The sequence below is a fragment of the Corythoichthys intestinalis genome, chromosome 3, assembly GCF_030265065.1.
Source record: "Corythoichthys intestinalis isolate RoL2023-P3 chromosome 3, ASM3026506v1, whole genome shotgun sequence".
NCBI lineage: Eukaryota > Metazoa > Chordata > Actinopteri > Syngnathiformes > Syngnathidae > Corythoichthys > Corythoichthys intestinalis.
The window spans coordinates 47675223-47701970 of NC_080397.1; the positions used below are offsets into that span (position 1 = coordinate 47675223).

At 37.7% G+C, this 26748-nt stretch overlaps 1 protein-coding gene across 7 annotated transcripts in view; it reads right to left on the reverse strand.

The window, feature by feature from the left end:
- Positions 1-26748, reverse strand: part of grid2 (glutamate receptor, ionotropic, delta 2) — a 1093502-nt gene that overhangs the window by 272254 nt on the left and 794500 nt on the right. For all 7 annotated transcript variants that reach the window (XR_009062687.1, XR_009062690.1, XR_009062688.1 and 4 more), the window contains exons 9-10: positions 26383-26484; positions 1651-1848 (exon numbers count right to left, since the gene is read on the reverse strand). Coding sequence is in view for 3 of the 7 variants with exons in the window: in XM_057831225.1 (XP_057687208.1) it covers positions 1651-1848; positions 26383-26484 (300 nt within the window). In the remaining 4 variants the exon portion in view is untranslated. The remainder of the gene's footprint in view (positions 1-1650; positions 1849-26382; positions 26485-26748) is intronic.

Here is a 26748-nt window from a genome sequence, read left to right on the forward strand (position 1 = left end):
TGCTGTCCTGCTCATCGCTTCTCCACTTTGGTTGAAATTGAACGGGCAGAACCGACGACATGTTTACGTAGCTAAAAAGTGACACTGTGGTAGCCCGGAAGTGCCGCCCAGTGACGTCATCGCCCAGAAGGCATTGCATCATCAACAACAATGGCGACCTACTGGTTGAACTAACTTTACAAATTTTATTAAAACCAAAACATTAAGAATCTAATCTTCTAATATTTATCTTTTAAGAATTACATGTCTGTCTATCTGTGGTACCCTTTAAAACACTTACAGCCCCAGCACCAGAACACCTTCCACATCACTTTATATGACCTGATACAACAAAGTTATGAATCATATTTGATCATATATACTCTATTTATTCTCTCATTTGAATTCCAGACATCAAATGATTGTTTCATTTCTACTTATAAAACTGAACGATTTGCACTTGAAGAGTTTATGATTCAGTGAGAGCAATTAAAATCAGCTCTGACAAAAAAATGAAAGAAAAGCTAATTAAAATGTTTCCAGTCCCTGGAGTTTTGCTAACAGCTGTTGTAATCTGCTAGGACCCTGCAGGATTTTGGGTGTATTTTTTTGCAATATTCTGACATAGCGACACATATATGAAACTGACTAACTACTAATGGCTGATTGATGAAACATGCTATACTAATATAGACAACAAATACAGTATATGACTTATTTTACAGTTCACAGCTTACTGTCGCTTCATTAGCTGAACCTAATACTGGCAAAATAACAATGTTAATATTTTGGTTACAGTATTTTCTACGAGGTGGAACAAATCTTGTGACCTTTGAGTTATTATGATGTAATACCTAAATTTAATATGACTCCCCGGTAATATGCTGCCTCTGCCCAAACAGATGCATCTCTTATTTCAAATTACTAAGTAAATATTATTTTCAGTGCGCAGTGACGACGACTTCACTGTAAATTACATTAGTGTAACTTTATACATTTTTTTTTCGTTTTGTATAGGAAATACAAAGCAATAGTAATGCATTTATCAAATTAATAGTCAAACAATCCATATAATAAAACCTTTAACCTTTATGTAACACTCATTAATTCATAATGCAATTAATCAAGTTGAATCATTAACTTAAACAGACTATTTTTAGAACACTTCATAACAATTATACAATCTCCTATATTCTCGTTCTCTAAGCAGTCAGAGAAGCTATAGAGTCCTGTTGTATTATTTATGTAACAAACTCTGAGTTATTCATCCTATTATGGTCCGAGGGTGCTTGAGGAGTTGAATCTGAGTTTTCCAATATAAAGGAGTTCAAGTGAGCCCCCGCGGTTGCTTCGTTTAAATATGTACTGTGGACATGACATGATTTTCTTGCTAAGATGCTAAAAGTGGACCAAACGATTGTCTGCAAAGTCCTCGCCCAAAGGGAGGCCTAGACCATCCATAGCATACATAAGTGATGCCAATGGCATGTGGAATTTTGCATGCATGGTGTTGTGAATTGGTTCAGTGTCTTGTGTTAACAGGAAACACATCCATTTAGTGTTGCTTGTCTACAATTCTCCAACGCTCCATTTGTCCAGTCATGAACCTTTAAATTGGCATGTTAATGCATTTTTTTTCTCCGTATGTGCCCACATGAATATTTGTCTCACCTTGAAAACAAGTTCCCCCATTAGTCCATTCCACTGACCATCGGGCTGCAAACTACCATACTTGTGGTCTGGTGCAATGTAGATCTCGTACTTGAAGCCCAAGTAGTTGGAGAGAGCATCCAAGACATCGATGGAAAAGCCCTGGTATTTCTTGGGTTTGCCGAGAACATTCTCAGACACCATCACGAACGGCTCCTCCTGGAAAGCCAACAATTATTCAGTGTCAATCAGTCAAATAGACAATCAATAAAGCAGTCGTTTGAAGGTTTAACCCACACAATTACTCAAGGGCTCATGACGGCATCATCCGCGTACTTTCGAAGGGTTCGTACTAAACACATGCTGTAAGTAGTGCTTTAATCATTACCAGAGATCACGTCATTTTCAAAGTATCGGAATCGGCAAAAAAATATCGGCCATGCCTTTTTTTAAATGGCGGAAAACACTCAGGTGACTTGAAGTTCTGCTCTGAGACCCTCAAATTGGCCAACTTTCAAAATTGTCCGAAATGCATGTGTGATACATCATTGGACAGCTTAGAATCTCAATTTTCTGGGGGAACAAAAATTTTGAACAGGAAGGCATTATAAAAACAAAACAAAAAAAAAAACAAAAAAAAAGCAAAACCCTAATTGGAGGCGAGAGCACGCGAGAGCAGAATTAAAGACGCCACCATTTTAACGAGATATTATCGCGTACTTACCTTGTTTCGATCCAAACACTCAATGTAGCATGTATCACCGAGTGTCAAGACACAGCTGTGAATGGCCACAGCCGGATTTTTTATTTTATTTTATGGGTGAAACATGGTGATATAGCAAGGAGTCGTTAAGATTTTCTTTTTCATATAGTTACCCTTTTAAACATTATTTTTCAATTTTTTTTTTTGTTTGGATCGATTATTTATCATCTAACATATCGGGGAAAATGCGACAGTAACAAAAAAAATACGATTAAGCGATAGTTATGAGGTAGATATCTGAGAATTTTTTTACAGACGCCAAATTTATCATTCTGACGTTATTCGTTTAAAAGTTTAAAAAATGCGAGTGAATCATTTTTTAAAGTCGTTTTTTTTTTTAAATGAAATATTAGACATCAATTCATGATTCTAAGCTAAAAATGACAGACATTTTGAATAATAAATATAATTACTTACCTTTTTATGGCTAGGTTGAAACAAAAGCGGTTGTGCAACATCTGTAAACGGGTTTTTTTTAGGGTAAAACGGACAAATCAAAAATAGTTCGGAGACTTAGTGCGCCATGAATCTGCTATTGCAGCATATAGACATATTGTTCTATCAAACACAATAGTTGTTTTGGCTAAAAGTACAGCAGTTTATTTTAAAGAGGGGTGCAAGAGCAGAAACTGCTTTTTCAGTCTTGTCTGTGTTTTCCGCCATATATACAGTATATTATTTTAATTAAATCGTTTTCTAATTGTATTTAACATTACAAACATAATATGTTACACTCATTCAGAGTCTTTAGTTTAGGCTTAAGGTAGGGTTATCAAATTCATCCCGATAACGGCGGTAATTAATTAAAAAAAAAAAAAAGGTATCACATTAAAATATTTAACGCAATTAATGCATGCGCTGTACGACCCACCCACGCATTGTAGCGCACAATCTGTAATGGCGCCATCTTACCTATACAGAGAGATAAAAGGCAGCGTAAAATGAGTAGAGTGAATTTTGGCAGCCATTGGAGTCTTTTTTTAATTGGCTATAGCCTTACAAACCCTCTCCCTATGATTAGAAATATCATGGGAAGCAATGTGGGGAAGCAAGGTAGCAATTGATCTTTTTCTTAACACCTTATGTTATTTCCCAACGCAGAGAAGATATATCAATTGGTAGCACTACGCACAGTCATGGTTCCACTTTCCATCATGCATTTGGGCATGGCTACAGTATCATTTACTGAAAGCTCAACAAATAAACTAGATGGCAATATTTAGTCACAATATACAAAGTCACAAGTCTTTCTATCCGTGGATCCCTCTCACAGAAAGAATGCTAATAATGCAAATGCCATCTTGAGGATTTATTGTCATAATAAATAAATACAGTACTTATGTACTGTATGTTGAATGTATATATTCGTCCGAGTTTTATTCATTTTTTTCTTAATGCATTGCCAAAATGTATATGATCGGGAAACATTATCGGGAATGATTGGAATTGAATCGAGAGCAAAAAAAAGCAATCGGATCGGGAAATATCGGGATCGGCAGATACTCAAACTAAAACGATCGGGATCGGATCGAGAGCAATAAAACATGATCGGAACAACCCTAGTCATTACCATGACTAACATTAATGCACATACCCATGGTGCTCAAAATCTGTCTGCATGTGTCCCAATCAAATTTAGTAATACTGCCAAGACCACCTGTGCTGCAAATTAGATGTGCTTTGACAAGATCTATCATTGAGAGCATTGTTTCCTAACCTTTATTTAGCCGATTCCCATGTTTTACAAAAAACACACTCAACTTTACCAAACAAAACTGTAAAAATGAGGATACATGGGTTTATTTGGTACCTTCTTCCATCTAGCAAAAACAATTTAGGGTAAACCTAACCTACAGGCTACAGGTTCTAAGTAGGAAGATCACAGATCAGAGCTGTGAAATGGGCACTTGGAGACCACCACCTTCCATCCTAATAGTTCATGTCAGAGTGTGATTCCTCCCACTGCTCATCAATATGTGTGTGGCATCTAAAGGGCAGCTGCCTGTTGACGTTACAGACATCCAGCAAACATTTGACATTTAAGGCAATTAAAAATAAGTGGCATTCAGGGGGTGAAAACAGACCTGCTTTTCATCATCAAAGCAAAATATATATTTATATTATATATGTAACTCAACAGATATTTGAGTACATATTTTCAATTAAATAACATGATGGAACTTATTATTATTTTATATTTGCATTTCAATTATTTTAGTTTACAGATTACCTAACTCACAAAATGTGAATTATAGATAAAAGGAGTCTCCACCCCTCTGCTGTAGCACCAGGCCAATGGAAGTTTACCAACAACGCAATGGGACCAACCCTTTCTCTCAACTGACCGCATCGTGAGCTACTCCAGCAGAGAGGTGCTGCATAGGAAAGCAACCGAGTGAATTTATTCAACATTTTACTGTTAATATCTCTCAAAAAAACGAGTCAACCTTTTGTAGCACTTCCTTATCAGCGTGGGCTGAGTTGGAGACGGTGTGCATGAGGCAAAAGTGCAGTTAACTCGTCCGTGGTAATTTAGCCTATCAAGCTACTCGGCGCTAACGTTAGCATTAGTTGGCCAGTTCGGCCGTTAATAAGAAATTATTGACCCATTGTTGACTAAAGTTAGTAAAATAATTGTCATCCTATATGTTGACGAATAGAGAAGGGAGTGGAACCAGAGGTTCTTGAGCCTGGATTTTGTGAAGCTCTTTCAAAGCATCTTAGTGAGTTACTGCAAATGTGCTAAATAGTGCTGCAACGATTAATCGATTAACTCGAATATTCGATTAGAAAAACATTTGAATTAAATTTTGTTGCTTCGAGTATTCGTTTAATTAAAGTGGAGTTGCCATGGTTTGTTTTGAAAGTGCATTTAGTTTTATTGATTAGGGTGGATACACTGCCTACTGGTCTGCCTCTTTTCACATGGCTGAATCCAACTGCTCCCTGTTAAGACCAACATAAGCTAAGTTTTTGTTTGAGCTAATATCTTTTAGTGCATTCATAATTTAGTTTATAGGAATATTTAGCCGTTTTTGTGGGAATAGGTGTCTGAAGCATTTGTTAAGACCATTGTAAAAAAAAAAAAAAAAAAAAAAAAACTTTAGCATTTTATAGCATTTAAGCTAGCTGACCTTTTCCATGTAAGTTAGCCAATTGTTCTTTTGTTGTACATAGATCATTAAAAAAAAAAAAAAAAAACGTTTGAGGCTCAGCTCAGGTATTTTAATTTTTCATGTTCCTTATCCGATTACTCGATTATTCAAACTAACTAGTCCATCGATTAATGGACTACTAATATTCGATAGCTGCAGCCCTACTGCCAACTATACTTAAGTGTAAAAATGTAGTCACAGCAGTTGAATCATATGCCCTCACAAAACCTATTGTCTGTGATACTAAATTGTTGACAATGGCAAAGTTTAATTTTTCTTTTCAGTGTTGAATGTAATTTTTGTATTTGTGTTTCAATGAGAACAGACTCAACTCAATTATTAAACTGAGTTGAACTGCAGTTAATGTTGTTAAAAGAATATTGGTTAAGAATTAGAAAAATAATTAGATTATAATAGCCTTGTTTTATACAGGCTAGGTTTTTTGATCACCCTTGAATTACACTGGATTTGGATTCTCCCTGACGAGGGAGATGGCGAGGTAACCCTTGATTGACGGACCTTACTGCTTCCTTTTTCCAAGGAGCACAATCTTCACTTCCTACCTCTCCAGTGTGGTAAGATTGAGAACTGCTTCTGCAGTGGATTGGATAAAAAACTGAAGAGTGTACTTTTATTTTTTATTAGGGCTGTCAAACGATTAAAATGTTTAATCGAGTTAATCACGGCTTAAAAATTAATCGTACTTAATCACAATTCAAACCATCCATAAAATATGCCATATTTTTCTGTAAATTATTGTTGGAATGGAAAGATAAGACACAAGACTGATATATACATTCAAGACACAAGACTGATATATACATTCAACACACTGTACATAAGTACTGTATTTCTTTATTATAACAATAAATCAACAAGATGGCATTAACATTAACATTTGTTAAAGCGATCCATGGATAGAAAGACTTGTAGTTCTTAAAAGATAAATGTTAGTACAAGTTATAGAAATTTTATACTATGTTAATGTTTTCGTTTTAATAACATTTGTAAAATTTTCAATCAAAAAATAAACTAGTAGCTTGCCATTGTTGATAATTACACAATTCTCATGATGCTGAACCCATAAAATCAGTCGCACCCAAGCGCCAGCATAGGGCGACAAAACTCCAAAAAACACAAGTAACAAGTGCACATGACTCTGAGCTGTCATTTAAATCTGTTTGAGACGGGCATGTGCGTTAATTGCGTCAAATATTTTAACGTGATTAATTAAAAAAATTAATTACCGCCCGTTAACGCGATAATTTTGACAGCCCTAATTTTCATACTTATTGGGATCACTCTTCACTTATTTTGAAGGAACACTTTAATTTTTTTTTTTTAATTCTGGTACCAATTTGAACTGTTATACATTAGAGAACCGGCTCTAATAGGCAATGATTGTGAATATATTTTAAATATGTGTACATAGTTTCGTATTTCAACTATAATTTTCAATTTTATCACTTTCTTGGCTCCAGTTATTTTCTGTGTGCTAAATTACTTGCTAGTACACAAAATTTTCCTTTGGGAGACGAACCTAAGCGCACGTACCCAATAGAAAAAAATTCTTGTTAGCCCTACAGGGGTTACATATTATATAGAAAATTTACAAGGGGCACTTTATTCTGTACTTGCATTTTAGGGGGGGAATTTTCACTTACATCTCTTAAGGCCACTCACACAAACCTCCCTATTGATGAGTGAAATGTTTTGGACCTAAACGTCTCGATTTATGGAGAGCCTATGCACTATTGAGTTGATTCCAACTGCTCGTTGTTCATGCGTGTACACGCAAACACATACACACGTATGGAAGTGCTCACACACAAACTCGCAAGATGCGATTAACTTGGTGGTTTCTAATCTTTGCTAGCTGTGGCCGTTCAATAAGCTATTAGGTAGTGAGTGGACACGCATGCCAAGACCTTCTCGCACTAAAAGCATCCATCAGTCCAAGCAGAAACACCCACTAAAACACCCACACACACGCAATGGTGATAGTGCCGTGGTTTCCCAAATAGCATTTGTGCACTCTAAAAGATCAAAATAAAAATACAGAAAACTCATGATTCCAAAATCCGTAACGCTAATGAAGCCCCGTGTAAGATCACTGTCAACACCATGTATTACTGGATGAATCATTCAGTTTTCTGTTGACTCCGCCGCATCTTTGTGAGACTAGACAGTATTGAAGCCATCGATTCCAAAAGTATTGACCTTGATCTCATCAGGTGGTGCCTGGACGGCCAACAGAGATGATTGTATTTAATTCTCTTTTAAATTGTTGCGCCACTTTTGCAACAATATTTTGACTAGTTAAAAGAAAATGTTTTTTTAATCCCTTCTCAGCAACATATTTTAAACAATGGGGGAAATTTGATGGGCAACCACAATCGAATGGATAAGAAATTTACTGGCAGGTTTATAGAGCCCTGCTTCAAAGCTAGCTCTCTCTAGCTCTCTATGCCTTTTGTCTCACCCCGCCCCCCAACCCCCTATGAGCTGTTTTCGCTTTGCGTTCGTGTTAGGGATGTCTTGATCCTGTCCCGATTGGAAATCGAGCCGATCGCGCCATTTTTCAGGGGATTAGAATCGGGTGAAACGGATCAGGTTTTTAACTCATTTGCTCCCAAAAAGTATAAATATGTTCTATTTTTAATTGTTTCAGTGTCCCAAAGATGTATTAATATTTCTTTTACGTTTATTTATTTTTTTTTAACAAGAGATATCTCTGGGTTCTGATTCAATTTAGCTCCAAAGCACAAAGCTGAAAATCCATTTTAAAGCAATAAAACTGGCCACTGGATGGCAGTAGCGCATTTGGTAAGATCCACAACCCAAATCAACGGGAACGAACGGCCGGGCCGCACTGCTGGGGCGCCAGTGGAAGACGACCGAATGGAGAACAACCTACAGGAAGCCCGGGATGCCAGGCGCTGGACGACCGAGCAGAACGACCCGGACCACCAGTGCAGCGGACGATGCCGTTGAGTGTGTGCTGCTCGCCGAGCAGATCACGCATAGGCTCAAAAAAATCCATCTTTAGGAGACACGCGGCGATGAGAGAAAAGTTTACCCAGCTGTCAGGGCCACAACAGCGTCATCTCTCAGTTAGTTATGTGTAAATAAATTGTTACTTTGCTATCAAAAGCTCTATTTGTCTTGTTGTTTATGTTATTTTGTTAAAGGAAAACATTATTCAGATGTCTGGGATGTAACTAAAGCAAAAATGGCTGTGTTAAATTCAAAGTTACGTTTGAAATGTATGCTTTCACATAAAGCTCAATTTCTCCGTTTTTTTTTTCAAATTGGAAAATTGCTCAAACTAAGCTATTTTCTAATGCTGATTTCTAAAGAATGGGAAAAGATATGAACTTCCTTTTTTTCCTGCTGAAAGAAGAGAGTCTAATCTTTCTTTTGGTAGGTTCCACATTTATATAGCAAAAGAACAGATTTTTCTGTGGGCCTTGCAAAATCAGTCAAAATCCAGTAAAACGGCCAGGAGCGAACAGGGTTGCACCGGTGAAAATGGCTGGGACTGAATGAGTTAATTAAAAAAAAAAAAATGTTTTTCTGCTTCATGCTCGTACAGCCTCTCACTCTCCCTCCTGCTACTTTTCTTGGTCAGAAGCAGTGTTGTTAATAACGGCATTACAATATAATGGCGTTACTAACGGCGTTATTTTTTTCGGTAGTGGGTAATCTAATTAATTACTTTTCTCATCTTGGCAACGCCGTTACCGTTACTGAGGACGGCAAGGCATGCGTTATTATGCGTTATTATATTGGTCGAAAAGTCTGAGGGAGACGGACTCACCGAGACGACAGAGCAGAGCAGGAGTGGGGAGGAGGCAAGAAAGTTGCTACGCCGATCAAATGCGATGCTAGGTAGCTCCAATAATACCTGTAGTAGCCGATAGCCTACAAACTACGCCCGCATGTTATGGAAGATATGGTAGACATGGTAGATATCACATATACTGTATATAGATATACCTAGATGCAAAATGACAGACATGGCACTAGATGCATTAGTAACAGCCGCCATCTTAAAGCAGTAGACTTTTTAGGACAGCTCTGTTGTAGAGAACCTTCCTAGCGAACCTAAGTAACTTTTTATCTAAAATACTTCTAAATGGGCAAAAGCTTGACTTGAATCTATCTTTAAATGATGAAACAGTTTCAAAACTTTCATATGTCGAAAGTAGAGAGAAGGGAACTAATGCAATAATGGGAGCAATTTTAACAACTTTTAACAGTTGATTCAGGGTAAAGGGTAAATTAGGGTAAAGAATTGGGCTCGGGCCAATTGTACCAAAAACCTTTTAAAACTTCACATAGTGTGGCCAATGTTTTTTTCTGTTTTATTGTTTTTTGAGGAAAAAAAATAAAAAAGTAATTATCACCAATTACTTTGCCAAGTAACTAATTACTCTTACATTCAGGTAATTGAGTTACTAACGCAATTACTTTTTGGGAGAAGTAATTTGTAACTATAATTAATTACTTTTTTTCAGTAAGATTAATAACACTGGTCAGAAGTGCCCTGGAGTTACAGTCATGTGAAAAAATTAGGACACCCCATTAAGGACAGTGGAATGGCTGATTTTATATTATTTTGAGATCCTTTGAAATCCCTTACCAGACTCATAAGCATCTACAATCTTCTTTCTGAAGGAATCGGCAGATTCTCAAAATCAGGTGACCCGGACTCGGGTATAAAGATATGTGATCGGGACATCCCTAGTTCGTGTTGTACACTTAACTTTTTTGCAAGCTTAGAGTTCATTGTCGACATCTTAGCCCGTTACGGGTTACCAGCAAATGTGAAAATTTGGTTTGAATTCTGCTCGAACGTGTGTCACAATTAGGGATGGGAATTGAGAACCAGTTCCGATAGAGCAGGGATCTCCAAACCGGTCCTCGAGGGCCGCTGTGGGTCCTGGTTTTTGTTCATACCGATCAAGCACAGACCTTTTAACTAATGTGGTTTCTACTAAAACAAGCACCCGACTGCAATCAACTGATTACGCTTATAAAACACCAGATTAATGAAAAGGTGTGGTCTTGTTTTGGTGGAGTGAAATCCTGCACCCCTGCGGCCCCATGTGGAAAAGTTTGGAGACCACTGCTATAGAGAATCGGTTACGTGCATTTCATTTCCATAGAATTATATGACAGTTTATCTAATGATTCTCTTATAGATTCCTATCAACCCATATTGTGTCACAAAATTAGCGCTTGATGCGGACGCTCAATAGAGCAAGTAAAACTACATGGTCATTCAAAGAGGGACCACTCACCAAATATAATCCGACAAGTCGTTGCCGCAGTTTAGAATTGAATTCCACAGGCCAACTCATTATTCATGAGACTACTTAAAGAAATGGTAATTAAAAAAAAAAAAAAAAGTCTTAATGGGTCTATCGTATTCCTTGTCAAATAACCTATAAGAAAAATATAACATTGTGGTGACCCTTTGTTTGTCATAATTCACCCACCGTACTTGTTTGTCTGTTTGGCCGAGCGCATTACCGGCTGCGTCACAGTCACGTGACAGACACTATAAAGAGCCGCGCGCGTTCCGGCTCATTAGAGAGTTCACGAGAGTTCACAGAGTGCAGCAGAGTTACAGCGCTGGACACAGAAATTCGAGCCCACAAGACTCTAAACATTGCATGCCGCTTCAACATACTGTATATGCATCTAAAATAATCCTAAACGATTTCATTGGCAATTTTAATACTAATTTCGGTCAGTAGTCCACCAATCAGTGTTTTTTTCGGAATAATTTGAATTTGGTGGGTCGTAGGGACAATCTGACTACTGATATCAAGTTAAAGTATATACCTCAACATCCAATGGTGGTATTTTTGTGTTGCTACGACTAACGAAAGTGGATGTTCCAAATTACTTCCCATAATTCAACTGATAACTACAGACAATCAGCATATTGTCACCCGTAATTCGAGATAGGATGGTCCCATTGGTCCCAAACCACTTTTATTCTACTCAGTATCAAAAGGCCTTTCCATAGAGTACCCCAGCTATGTCTAGGAACGAACAAATCCAAGTTAACGCAGGATTGTGCTAAAATTCCTCTTATATTGTATGAGATCTAACCATCCTTATGTAATTACCCCAACCTAATTACAAACTTGTTAATATTTGGGACATCAAAAAAGATACTCTGCCCCTGCTGTCTGGACTAGCTGAACACTTTCTGTGTGTGCAGACTTTCTCCATCCCATTTGAGAGGGTGTTCTCCACTGTTGGAGACACCATAAGTCCAGAAAGATCACATATCCTATCTAAAAAGGAGGCATGCTTATTTTTCTGCAAAATAATTGTTAATTTTGCACATTTGCACAACGCACTCTTCTGTTGTGTTTGACAGTTTTTATCTTTTTTTATTATCATTATTTTTGAGTGCTATCAGCTCATATGTCCTTTTAAAAAGGAGGATTTAAAAAAAAATTCTATTCGAAAAATATTTCAGTAAAATTCTCGTCAATTTCCCACAGTAACATATTGCCACAGTTAACATTGAGGCTTTGGGCCTCCTTTGACCTCGTTTTGAGTTTGTAAGGTTGTGACTTCTGATTAAACAAACTAGATGCCATTCAAAATGTTTGTTCTTCTTTTCCCCAAATTAGAATCGATAAGAGAATCGATAAAGAATCGAAGTGTTAATCAGTATCAATAATGGAATCGGAATCGTAAAAATCGTATAAATTCCCATCCAAAGTCACGATAGTATCATCTCAAATAGTAATATTTACTTAAAGTAATTGGAATAATCTGACGCATTAATTTGAACTATTCTTTAACACTCAAAACAAGATGGAGAAAATTATTTGACTAGATTTAAGAAAAATATTCTGATTAAGAAGTTATAAATTTGCGAGTGCTAACCACTAGACCGCTGTGTTCTGATTAGGAAACACTCTGGCTTTTTGAATTACCCACGGATGTTCAGTTTGATGTACAACTTTTGCAACTTGTAACAAGCTCAACAATACACATGAGAGCACTTGATGACTCCCACAAGTGTAAATGTCAGCACATACTTTTAGTTCAGCTCATTATCCTATGAAAAGTGTGTTTGAGGTGAGAAGTTTACTGGAAAATAAATAAAAAACCAACACCTCGATCTCTTCAAACAAAATGTCAAGTTTAAAAAAAAAAAAAAAAAAAAAAAAAAAAAAAAAAAAAAAAAAAAAAAAAAAAAGCCAACAACTGAGCTTAATCAATACTGTCAGATTTTAAGCATTGCTAAAAGTTTTCAGTGGTGAAGGCTCATTTAATCATCCCAAAAAAAGTTGGACTGGATGGCCTCACTTTGAGCTGCCGGCCTCAATCAATACCAAGTCGATGCTTACCACACTAAATATCTCCAAGCATAAAAACTGCCCTGTGAGTTGGTTCCTTCTATGAGGCTTCAATGCCCTGTCTTCTCTCATCTGTTGTTTGGCACTCTCATCTCCCCCCTCCTGCCACTCACCAGCTGCAAGATACCAGTTGGTGCTTTTCCACGCTGCCACATCGCACTCTTTCCCTAAACATATGCCAGAGATACTGCGTTTCCTCTCCGCCAGTCTAGCCAAGCGTCACATCCATCAAGGCGACAATTCTCCTTATTTGTTGAGCGTGAAAAATGTTATCGCATCTGTCTGCATGCAGCAAGCAAGCAAAGAACCCCCCCTCCCTACAGCATTTCCTTTCCACCTCCTGTTTACTTCTAGACAGCCTCATGTGGTCCCGATTGCCATTTTGAACATGAGAAATTGCAATTGTCCACACGCTGAAGTCCATTTAGAAATGGCAACTCGCAATGTGCAGGAAAAGTTCTGTGAACACCTAGATTTTGCTGAGGTATAAGGACTAAGCCAAACTCTGTGAAAGGTTTGTACTCCCCTAAAAGGGATTTATAATAATTAGGGATGTACTGAAAGCAAAATTCTTAGCCAAATAACAAAAGCCGAATATTGGAAACACTTGGCTGACAAAAACGAAAACAGAAAGGCCGAAAAATACACATGCATATTTCTGAAAGAAAATATTTTATTTCATTATTTTCTGATTACTGCTCTTTGCCTTGACATTGGTTCTAAAATCCCGAAGGCTCGAGAAATTGAAACTAGCCTCGGTTTGGTGCCGATTCGGAAACCGCATGGGAGGGTGCGGTGGCGGTTCTAGGATTTTTTTGAAACAGGGGCCAAGAAGTGGCCCCATGTAATTTTCAGGAGCCAAGTGTCGCTGCCATCTTTGTTCAGTGTTTGTTTTGGTTAACAAGGCAACACGCAGATTATCCTGCAAGGGGCGGTAAAAACATCTGGTAAGAAATGCTATTGGTAAAAGACAAGTTTGTAATACAGTGATCCCTCGTTTTTCGCGGGAAATGAAGAACCCACCGCGATAAGTGGAAAAACCGCGAAGAAGCAAATCCCACCCCCCCAAAAAAAGAAATGTTATTTTGTGTTCAATGTATTAATTCAGATTTTGCATTGAAGGGAGATTTATACAGTATAAGACATGTTTCCACTTTTTTTCCCCAAAGTATCATTTAAGAAATATATACCGTATTGGCCCGAACATAAGACGGGACGGCCCCCTCTTTTTCAAGACTCAAGTTTGAAAAAAGACTTTTTGAACACCAAATTATTTTTTTTACAGAAAATTACAGTACATCTGAAACAAATTATTATAACAATATATTTGAGAGAAAAAGCATGTTATTTTGCCTCATTCAAATCTTGATATCAGAACATTTAAATATGTAAACTAAAGTGCAATCATATTCGTAAATGAATGGCTTCTTATTTTTGAAATGTAAATAAACCAATCTATTGTGATAAAACAACAAAATTGCAATAACTGTATTAACCATCAAAGTGAGGTCTAACTGTAACTGTAGTCTTGAAACAAATCTGAATAAGGAAAAACATTGCAATAAAATAATGCAAACTGGTTAAACTTGAGAGTAGCTGAGATCTGTCATGACAGAACATTACTCCTCAAATTCAGCATTCGCTTAATTGATATCTGGCGCCATCTAGCGTCGTGAATGGGTATAATGTCTAGACCCCGAATATAAGACGACTCCCACTTTTTCAGTCTTTTTTCAATGCATAAAACACCGTCTTATATTCGGGCCAATACGGTATTTATACGGTATAAATTATTTTCAAGCGCTTCAAATGCAATAATTATGATGTTTTAAACATGTTACTGTCCCACCGAATTATTTTTAAACAAGAATATAGTACTACACCATAGTACAAAAATTCTTGACTTTATTAAATGCTTCTGTTATCTTCCTTGGCTGTGAATCTTGGAGTGACATGTGGAAATGACAAACTTCTCAGGATTACTTTTAACATTTGGCGCATATTGCTGCAAACACAACACGTCTGGCTACCTTGAACTTCGCCACACACAAACAAGTTCATTCCAGCACGCGCTTCCTTATCCCCCCGCCCGCACAATGCACACACAGAGCCTGTTTGTTCCAAGGCAGCACTGGTAACACAAGTGAGTCTTCTCAAATCCTCTCACTTACACACAATGAGTTGCAACAGCAACTGTTTAACAAGTTAAACGATGATTGACGCATGCTGTGCTTCTGAAACGCGTGACTCTGGCAAGATCAAACACAAAAATCTATCAACATCGTTAACTTCAATAAGCAACTCCGGTGTACGTGCACTGCATGCCTGGGGAACAATGAGCAGGGAGAGAGACGGAGGGAGCGAGACTGACTGGCTAGGAACAGCTCATCTGTATTTTTTACTTTTTATTTTTAAAATTTTTTATTATTATTATTTAACCTGTCATGTTCAGCTGTTTGACACGGAGAACAGAAGTCTAAGTGCCCGGATGGTCTGAACAGTTGTAATGTTTCACATTGAGAGTCTGACATACTCCCTTTGTGATGATTCAACATACCTCGTTTATTATGATTTAAAGCAGCGAACAGGAAGTGGTTATGGGGGAACAGAAGAAACAAAAGAAACACAAACTACAACAAGAAATAAATTGAACGTCTACACTAATTACTAATATGTTGGTCCTATCGTCAGCTAGATGTATTTCCGGTTGACACCATGTGGGGGTCCTGTTGACCAGGTAAAGAGTTGGACGGGGGTGGGGGAGTCTATAAGCTAAGTAATTGAAAGGGGTAGAGTGTACAAAAATCAGCTCTGTGATCTAGAACCCAGTAATCGTGTGAATCCCTTGTGAGTGTAAGCCCATTGGCGACCGACCCTACGCTGGCCCATCGCCAATCCCGGCACCAGGACCCCCCACCCGAGCGCGCCCTATCACATCCAGCCGCACACGCGCCCCACCAGGCGCGCGACAGCCACGCAGACGAGCGGAGATGCCACGCGGGCGCCAACCCAGGGCCACAGCCCCCACCCAGCCAACCCGGGGAGGGAGGTATGGCGGGGGTGGGTTCAGCGCAGCCCATTCCTCCTCCTTCCATCTTCTCCTTTCTTTAACTGAAAAAAAAAAATCAGCTATGGTCTGAGGGCGCAAAGTTTGAAGCACGAAGTATCGAGGGATCACCGTAACTCAAATTTAACCATGATGTGTGCAAGTAAGGATACAATACAGGAAATGATAAATTTATGACTTTTGAAAAGCCATTTTAAACACAAAAGTAGCATTCATTTTTAACGTGCTCTAGAAACAACATTATCTCATTCTTTTTCACTTCAAAAAAGAAGGATTCGCCGATTGCCATGCTTTGTGTAGTGGCAAATGGCCAAAATGGCGCACCAACATAAACAATAAAATCTCGTGCACACAGGCTTGTTCTGAATAAACTGAACAGGATGCTTGGACTGGATAAAATCAAAGTATTTTTTTTGGGGATAAAAAACAAGAACGGGGAAGTACAAGTGCTTCAAACCTAACGTGCCTGAACTCTCAATTGGTGAGGCTGGTAAAATTAAAAACACAAACGATTTTAATAATCAGTGGCCAATTAACACAACACTAAAAACACAACACTGCTAAAAGCCACCTTGGATAAAAAGGCACAGCAGACGCCAGCCCAACAAAGCCTGCTTATGGCACTTTGGTGATTATTACACGATCAGTTTGATTAAAAATAAGTACAAAAATAACAAAAATAAATAAATATATAAAACAGTAAATCCATGAAACAGTAATCTAGGGGAGAAAAAAAGTGACATTATGAGGAATATGTCCATTAACAGTAGACAAAATACATTAATCCATGTACACACTATTAAAGTACATTGCTTTGACATCATACCTCAGTGAAGGACTTTTAGGACACATGCTTTCCTGGAGACGTCTTACAAGTGCCTGGATGCTAACTTATTTCTATAAAAAGTAATTTAATGGCATTAACGGGGACAATAACTTCAATTATCAATTAATATGGAAAGAAATTATTGACATCCACCGTGTATAGCAGGGTATGGCGATTAAAAATCAGCTGACCGCCACACGCAATAGTTCTGGCTTTCTCCACTGCTGCACCTGACTAGACTTGTGCCTGATCATAGGGTTCCCAAGGGAAAGAGAATTGCTTTTTAACCTGTTCCCTGCGGCCCTCACGCCTGCAAGCTTTTTCCCCCGAGGTCCTAGCGCCCTTCCCATGACATTTGTAATATAATGGGAACCGGGTCACTTCAGGGGCAAGTCAAATTAGAGAGAAGGATCGTGCCCCTGTGGCCCCCCCTAAAAACCGCCATTGGGAGGGTGCGTGCCTGGTGGCATTGAGCTCTGGTGTTGTCATAACATTCAGTTAACGTAGACACTAGGGGTGCAACGGTTCAGTTAGCCCACGGTTCGGTTTGAACCCTGGTTTTGGGATCACAGTTTCGGTTTGGTTTGCGTTTTGCATTTTTTTTTTTTTTAAATTAAAAAAACTGCCTTTATTTTGCTTTTAAGAAAGTGAAATAAACACTTAAAATGTAAACATTTTCGACCGTTAAAATGCCTCTTAGCTCTTTGTCTAGTGTAGTGACTAACTACTGAAATACACACACAGTAGTAAAAAAGTTACTTGGCAAAGTAACTGGTGTTACCATTCATGGTTTTTTCCCCATTTTTCAAAAAGGAAAAACATAGTAACCTTTGCTATGTTTGGAGGTCATTTAATGTTGTGAATCAACTGTTAAAGTAGATAAAATTGCTCCCGTTTTTGCATTAGTTCCCTTCTGTCTACTTTCGACATGTGAAAATTTTAAAACTGTTTCATCCTTTAAAGATAGACTCAAGTCAAGATTTTGCCGATTTAGGAGTATTTTAGATAAAAAGTTACTTAGGTTCGCTAGGAAGGTTCACTACAACAAAGCCTTTCTGAGAAGTTTACTGCTCTAAAATGGCGGCTGTTTACTAACGCTACCGAGTGTCGTTTCGTATGTAGTTCTATATGCATGAGATATCTAGGCGTAGATTGTAGGCTGTCGGCTACAGTCAGGAAATATTGGAGCCACCTAGCCTAGCATCGCGTTTGCTACAGCGTCACAACAAACACTCTTCCCTCTCCGTGTCTCTGACTTTTTTGGTGTCATTCAACCAACGTATTAACGCACATTGTCTCGTTGCCGAAAAGGGTGACAAAATCCAAACAGAGGAAAAAAAGACGTAATGCACGAAAAACGTACACATTTAAAATTAAGTATGCACTTGTACAAATTGCGCCAAGACCGTACAACTTGACAGGTATGAATTATAGTGGACCGTCACAGTTAGGTAGTAGCACTCTGTAGCACGGGACGTCCAACTATCAGTGGTCAGGGCGAAACTATGTGCTTTAGCGAAATCATCTTCGATGGCTTTGCGTGCCATTTCATAAATGTCGGGGATTACGTTGTTGGAGAAATATGTAAGCGAGGGAACAATGTAACGCGGGTCAGGCGTTGCAAATAAATTAACGAAGCCCGCCGTGTGTTTTCACTGGTGTCCTCATCGGGGTAGTCCTGCTCTGAGAAAGTGATATCTGTGGGTGATGCCGGCTGGTTCAGGTGCCGGAGTCATGTTATAAGTGTTGCCATTAGCATAGGGAAGAGAGATAGGAATATTATTTTTGTTGTGCTTTCACTAAATGATACTGTAGCGACTTAACTGTCCCGCCCAAATGCATGATGGGAAGTTGGGCAACCATGACTGTCAGTGGCTGCAAATGGTATACACGATGTTCTGCGTTGTGTTCAATTAAGCGTGTTAAGAAAAAGCTCGTCTCCTGTCATTCTTCCCCACGTCGTTCGCCACAATACGTATATTGGTTGGGAAAGAGTTGCCAAAGCTTAAGCCTATAAAAGGCGCGGTCCAATGGACACCTGTGTCCACTTGCATTTCTCTGCCTTTTCGCTCTCAATGTGCTAAAACGGCGTCATTGTAAACTGTTTGAGTCAATGCATGAACGGGTCATTCCGTGCATGCGTTAATTGCGTCAAATATTTTAACGTGATTAATTCAAAAAATTAATTACTGCCCTTTAATGCTATAAATTTGACAGCACTAATTTAAATATTATTTAATTGTTAACTGATTACTTGGTTAAACTCGAAACAACTCAAGCCCGGGCTCAAATGCACTGTACTCGATGTGACGTGGCACATCAATGGAAAGCAACTTCAGAACGAGCGTGTAGGAGCGATGAAGCAAATTAATTTTATTCTCCTTCATTTAACAATTTCAATATTTTTTATACCTCAAAATACTTCCAAACCGTGGACATGTCGGCTGTGAGCCAGTAGTGTTAGCTCGCTGTGTTTTGATTACGTCATCACAAGAGCACTAAGGTTCTTCACACTTTTCAGTTGTAAACTTTAGGTTTACCTAAAGCACCAATAAAGCTTTTGAAAACCGTTCATAAGAAAAAAAATGTTTCATTGAGGCATTTCCTTTGTAAAATACATGTTAAAATCTTTGTCATTTGGATTGCTTTTCTCTTTAGCACAGGACTTCTTTCTTTCAGAAAGAAAGCTGACCATTACGCGGGGTCTGAAAGGCAAATTGTTGTTGGATTATCTTTAAATACCCGCTACTTTTTGAACAGAATTCTATTTTTGTATAGACTAATATTCCTATTGTTGAAAGCACAAAAGTGTGTAATAAACAATAGCACATTTGTATTTTGCATTTAGTTTTTTTACTGTACCGAAAATGAACCGAACCGTGACCTCAAAACCGAGGTACGTACCGAACCGAGATTTTTGTGTACCGTTACACCCCTACCATTCATTGAAGGTGCGCCTTATACTCCGATGCACCTTATAGTGTGGAAAATACGGTATTCAAATATGTCTACATGTATGTATTAAGAAAATATTAGCAAGCTGGAGTACCTGGGAAAAAACATGAAAGCATGAGTTTGAAGATTTTTCAACTAAATTGTCAATAAGTAGTTGTTAATAGGCGTGTGATTGGCTGTCGACCAGTCCGCTGTGCACCACTTGCCTGAAGTCAGCTGGGATCGTTTCCAGCTCACCCATTAACCTAATGAGGGCAACCACTATCGAACATAGATGTCTGGATTTTAATTACAACACACGCGCAGGCCATATTATCCAGGGATCAGCACATCAAAGCAATTTTTATATCATAGCACAACAACGTTATGAAATAAACTTTTGGCGAGCTTTCCTCTACACGCTTGTTGTCATCATTTGACACCGAGATGTTCTCTCCAAGAGACTTTGAAAAGTATAAAAGATATCAAGCTCTCAAGAAGGACAGACAACATGGAAATATAATCCCTTTGGCCAAGGCTGTCACTTCAGTGCAGCTGTAAAAGACGAAAAATAGCGAGCGAGGTGAGTCACTGAGGGAATTTATAGGCTGTCTGTACCATTCAGGCTCATGCCAAGAAAGAAAAATGTTATAATGCAGACCGATGAGCTTAAAATTATTCAATTCTGTTGCAATGAAATATCAATTTTAGGCCCATTTGAGAAAGGATGATTTCTGCTAATGGACAACATAAACTTAACTGTAGCTGCAACATAGTTCTCCAAGTATACAACATGAAATAATACAGTAAATACAGTACTTTTCTAATCAATCGGGATGATAGCTATTTCTTCTAACTGTGGTTTGATTTTAGTCCCCAATTGAATGCTCAATAACTAAATCATTCTACATGAAAAGAATACATCTGAGAGAGATGTTTTATATTCATTGATTCAACTTCCGTTCCGCTGGTCCTCACGCCCCACGAGGGTCGTGGGGTGCTGGAGCCTATCCCAGCTTTTGCCACACGAAATCATGACATAGGATTATTGGATTGTAAAAGACAACTATGGAATAATCTGGTCCAAAGGTCCCTTCTCATTTACTATGTTACTTTTTGCAGTGAAAGGAAAAAGCATGAATGTTCTAGGCTTCTGCTTTGAGTCCAGTATTGCATCAATAAATGGCACTAAGAACGTCGGGCACAAGATCTTCTGAATATAAAAGTAGCTGCAGACATAACTATTATAAAATATAAATACTAGGCAACTTTATAATTAAAATACAATTGTTCACAATTACGTTGCATTGAGCAAGGTGTGCAAAATAACAATTCAATCTCACATAATAATTTATTTCTAGGGTTGTTCCGATCATGTTTTTTTTTGCTCCCGATCCGATCCTGGTCGTTTTAGTTTGAGTATCTGCCGATCCCGATATTTCCCTATCCGATTGCTTTTTTTTTTTGCTCCCGATTCAATTCCAATCATTCCCGATAATTTTTCAGATTCAGATTCAGATTCAGAGATTTATTTGTCATTGACATCAGCTCATAGAACCTGATCATATACATTTTGGCAATGCATTAAGAAAGAAAGAAAGAAAGAAAACTCGGACGAATATATACATTTAACATACAGTACATAAGTACTGTATTTGTTTATTAGGACAATAAATCCTCAAGATGGCATTTACATTATTAACATTCTTTCTGTGAGAGGGATCCACGGATAGAAAGACTTGTAATTCTTAAAGGATAAATGTGACCTTGTATATTGTGACTAAATATTGCCATCTAGTGTATTTGTTGAGCTTTTGGTAAATGATACTGCAGCCATGCCCAAATGCATGATGGGAAGTGCAACCATGACTGTGCGTATTGTCATCAATAGATATATCTTCTCTGTGTTGGGAAATAACATAGGGTGGTAAGAAAAAGATCAACTTCTGCCTTTCTTCCCCACATTGCTTTTCCAGGATATATCTAGATGTTGAGAGAGGGATTTAAAGGCTTAAACCAATTAAAAAAGGCTCCAAAAACTGTCAAAATTCACTCTACTCATTTTACGCTGCCTTTTAGCTCTATATATAGGTAAACCGGCGCCTTTATAGATTGAACGCGACAATGTGTGAGTGGGTCGTGCAGCACATGCGTTAATTGCGTTAAATATTTTAACGTGATTAATAAAAAAATAATAATAATAATTACCACCGTTAACGCGATAAATTTGATAGCCCTACTTTAAGCCAAAACTAAAGACTCTGGATGAGTGCAAGACATTTTGTCTAACGTTAAATACAATTAGAAAACGATTTAATTAAAAAAAAAAAATAATAATAATTATTATTTATTATTACTGTCTCAGGAAATTAGAATATTGTGTATTCTAATTTCCTGACTGTCTCAGGAAATTAGAATATTGTGTATTCTAATTTCCTGAGACAGTCCTGTATATATACACAGGACTGTCTCAAAAAATTAGAATATTGTGTATTCTAATTTCCTGAGACAGTCCAGTATATGTTTAAAAAAGGCATGTCCGGTATTTTTTTGCCGATTCCGATACTTTGAAAATGACGTGATCGGACCCGATCGATCGGGACATCTTTATTTTCCTACAAGGTCTCAAGACAAAGGCACGACTTTCTGATACCCATAGCAGTTTCTATTACATAAGAATGTTTCCATGCCAGTGTTCAATTATAATCAATCTTTTTGAATGGGGAACACTTTAGGCCAAGGGTCTGCAAGTCCGGTCCTCGAGAGCTGCTATCCAGCCTGTTTTCCATGTCTCACTCCTTTAACACACCTGAATCAAATAATCAGGATCGTTATCGGGCTCCTGCAGTGCTTGCTGATCATTTGATTCAGGTATGTTAAAGGAGAGAGACATGTAGAACAAGCTGGATAGCGGCTCTCAAGGACTGGACTTGCGGACCCTTGCTTTAGGCACAAGGCAGCATGCACTGATAAAATGGTAAATGGTAAGTGTTTCCTTACAAACAAGTTGAATAGACTGTATACGCAAAATCATGCATACTGGCCAATTTCTTGTGTTCATGACTTAGAATTCATTTATATACTGCAAATTTATAATGTCTTAATAAGCCCGTTGGTTTTATTTGTCCATATTCTGGCTTTTTTTTTTTTTTTTTTTTAATTATTATAGTTTTTTCCTGTGTTTCATCAAAGAAAAAGCATTGGAAAAATTACACAAGGGAGCCAATATTTCCCCAGGATAGTAAAAACATGTAAAGATCAAAATTGCACCATGCTGCAATTTCTAACTTATTGCAAACAGGTTGGGGAGATTCGCCCTAAATTCTTGTAATAATGCCCTGTTCTGGCTCATTGACTCCCATTATAAATCATAATTTTTGATATGCTGTAAACCTGATGTGTTGTAATGCATTTTCCGTGATTACTGATGCAATCGCTTCGTTGGCGAGTCAAAAACATGGAAATAGATGAATTTGTGTGTTGAGTCTTAACACCAAAAAGTCAATATGGGACGCCGAAGGCCAAAACATGAATTTGCTTGCACAGAAAATCTGTTGGTATGACTTATGGACTTATTTGGGCCTCTAACTATATGTCATAAGAAATATTCAAATTAGACTTTTATTATATCTATACAGCATAGTTTTTCTATTAGAATAATACTGCCATTAATGTCCTTAGGGGGCATTAAAAAAAATAAAAACTATATTACTATGTTTAAATATTTGCTTAAGGCATTTTCATGATGTTCTGCCTGTATGCATCTAAAAAAAAAAAAAAAAAAAAAAACAAGCTGAAAGCCTACGATAGTACTTTGGGTGTCAAATTTCTCTTGTATAACATTTCTCCGGTGTAGCACATTTTGGCAGAACAACAGTTTTGTTATGTTGTCTCATCCAGTCTTTCCTTCTCATTTTGCTTTTGCTGCTCGTGTGAAATATCGACAGTGCTGTCATGCTCATTAATGTTCCTCCCTGGTTCAAATTGGAAAGGCAGAACCGACGACGTTTTTATGTAACTAGTGAGTGACACTGTGGAAGTACTGCAGTGTAAGCAAGTGACTTCACAGCCCTGTGACAATAACAACAGTGAAGACCTACTCGTTAAAATAATTTTACAAATTGTATGAAAACAAAAACATCAAGAGGGGTTTTAATACCAAATTATTTTAACTCATAATAACGTTGATCTTTTGAGAACTATGTATTGCTATCTGTGGATCCTTTAATACTTCAGATAATTCCACTTACTTTAAGTAAATATTACTATTTGTTCTTATTAAGCCCATATGTCTAAGCGTTGTTTTTTTTTTTTTTTACTAAATCAGGAAAAATTTGCTTTTAAATATTGTTTTGAAGAATATCTATTCTTGAATTAAGATTAACATTTCTGACAAGCTTTTTTGTAAGATTAAATATACCAATTTATTGCCTAAAATAAGTCTGTTAAACTTACTTTCAGCAAACAATTTTTTCTTATTTCGAGAAATATAAGTGAGTAAAATTTACTTGAAGCACTGGCAGTTTTCACTTATTTCTCGTAGATTTACACTGAAAACAGGGGAATTTAACTAGTTTTAAGGAGGTGTGTTTTTGCAGTACAATGACGGATTCCTGCCTGCAAGCTGAATATACGCTGCAACCGTATCACTTTTTGTATTTAAACAGAAAAAAAGGGGAGGAAAAAAAAAACGACTACTGATTAAACTAACACTGCAGGTCTGAGGCTGACAAAATTGCTGAATTACCTGAAATTATGAACTACATGCTGCTTTGCTGTGTTTCTGGACAAGTGGTGATTGTCTGAACCAAGGGCGTAGGTTTGGTCTCAATATTGGTAGGGACGATAACCAAAACCCTGACAAAAATAAATAAAAATTGAGCCTTCCTCCAAGTAAAACATTAATGCTTTTGTCCACAAGAATAGCCAAACTTTAAAAATAAAATGAAAGCTCATTTGGGCTGCTTTAAGAACACAAAATAAAAATGAAAACTGGGGAGAATGGGGTAAACCTTGATTCACTACATTTCTTACAGTTTAACAATAACAGTAGAAAACATACAGGAAGATACTTCTCTCAAAGCAGCTTTCTCCTAGAGTTCGAGGAACTCATACAGATTAATGTTATGCTAACTCTGATGCAGGTCGGACTTTCAGTACCAGAATTAGTGGTGTGCCCCACCTCCACAGCATTGATGTCTTTTTACATTACTTACAGTGACTGCTGATGGCAGAAAAAAACTTCTAATTTTCGTCATCTTCGAAGGGGGCGAGGAAGCGGCATGTTTTATTTCTATCAGGGCTGTGAATTGGTGTGTGTGTGGGGGGCAAGTCATCAGCCAATCAAACATGCGTTTGAGTGGAAAACATTCAGCAAGTGAAAACTGGGCAATGTAAGTCTAAACATAATGAAAGTACTCTAATTCCCTTAATAATGAATTCTATCCTTAAAACATATGGGAAGACAATATAAATTACCTACAGTAGATACATGAAGTCATTATATAATGCAAATAAGGTTGCTTAAAAGTTGGTGGGGACAATTTCAGCATTCTTAAAAGTTGCTAGTGTTATGTTCCTACCGTCCCTATGCAACCCTACGCCCTTGGTCTGAGCCCAGCAATAAACTGAAAAAGCCTAAATGTCATGAACTCCTGGTGTTGAATTTACTACAATGAAAACTCAGATTAGCGCAATACCCAACGTCTTAGCCTGCCAAGGACGTTGCTGTCACACAAATTCTAAACATTAAGCCACCTTTTGATAAACACAGTTTCTTGGATTATAGCTTTAAGAAAAGAACAAAATAAACACAAAAACAAAAGAAAACAATCACACGTACCAACCTGTTTAAGTATATTGCTCATCCTAATTCCAGGACAAAAGGAGCTTGACAACATCAATACGTGAGTACTAGTTCTTTTCCCCTGTAAAATGATTATGACAGTCTAACTAGGGGAAATAAGAGGGAAAAAAAGCAAAGCAGAAGAAAAGGATCACCACAAAGATGTCAAGCATCATTGCTTTCTTCTCAGCGTCTTTCACTTCAAAGATGGGATATAAAGAATTTACAGCGGTGAATCTTTAAAAGCGAATACGGGATGTTCTCAAATGACTGCGGTGGCCGCTCCAGGGGAGAGAGGCTAAGAGAGGAGTCGCAACTGTGAGCTTGACTGACTTATTTGGGTTTTTCCTTCGTAGAACTCTGCACAACTTCTTATAGGAGACAAACTATTTAGTTTTTCCACTGTTTCAAACTGTTCCTAGGTGTGTTAATGAAATGTCTAACTTGCCTGATGAAAAATCCCCCATGGTTCAAGCATTACAATACACAAATACCCTCTCTTAACAGCCCTAATCGGCACGACCAGTTATTGGGAGAGCCTCATGCTCGTAATATGAGGGTTTTTCAGCACTGCTCTCGTCACTCAAAGAACCACTGAGAATATTATTACTGAATGGATATTTATGTACAATGTATGTTTCTTTTTGTATGTTTTTATATGTATAAAAAAAAAGTTAATTAAGGTTTTTACAGTATGGCTGCTATTGTGTTAGGATACCCCAGCTTGGTCAGGTCATCATGGTACTGAAAACATTAAGATGGATCTTACCAAGACAGTGACGACTCTGAGTACCACTCCTCGCATGTTGTTCTCCAATTTCCTGTCTGTCAGAGTGCCATTCAGTCCATGAACTGGATCCCACGTGGCCAGCTATATTGAACACACAAACACACAAAAAAAGGAGTTGAACATCTATAGTACTTAAGTTGAATCAATGTGCTATGATGAACATGTTCTAGTGATGTGAATTGAAACTAAAACCAATAAAAATCATCTCCATTTACTTACTGTTTTATGTTCTGTTATCCTCTTTCTATCATGGTATACCTCAGCATGTACAATAATGTAAAATAATCTCCCTCTTAAACACAACACACACCTGTAATTTGTATTTAATGACTTAAATATATAATA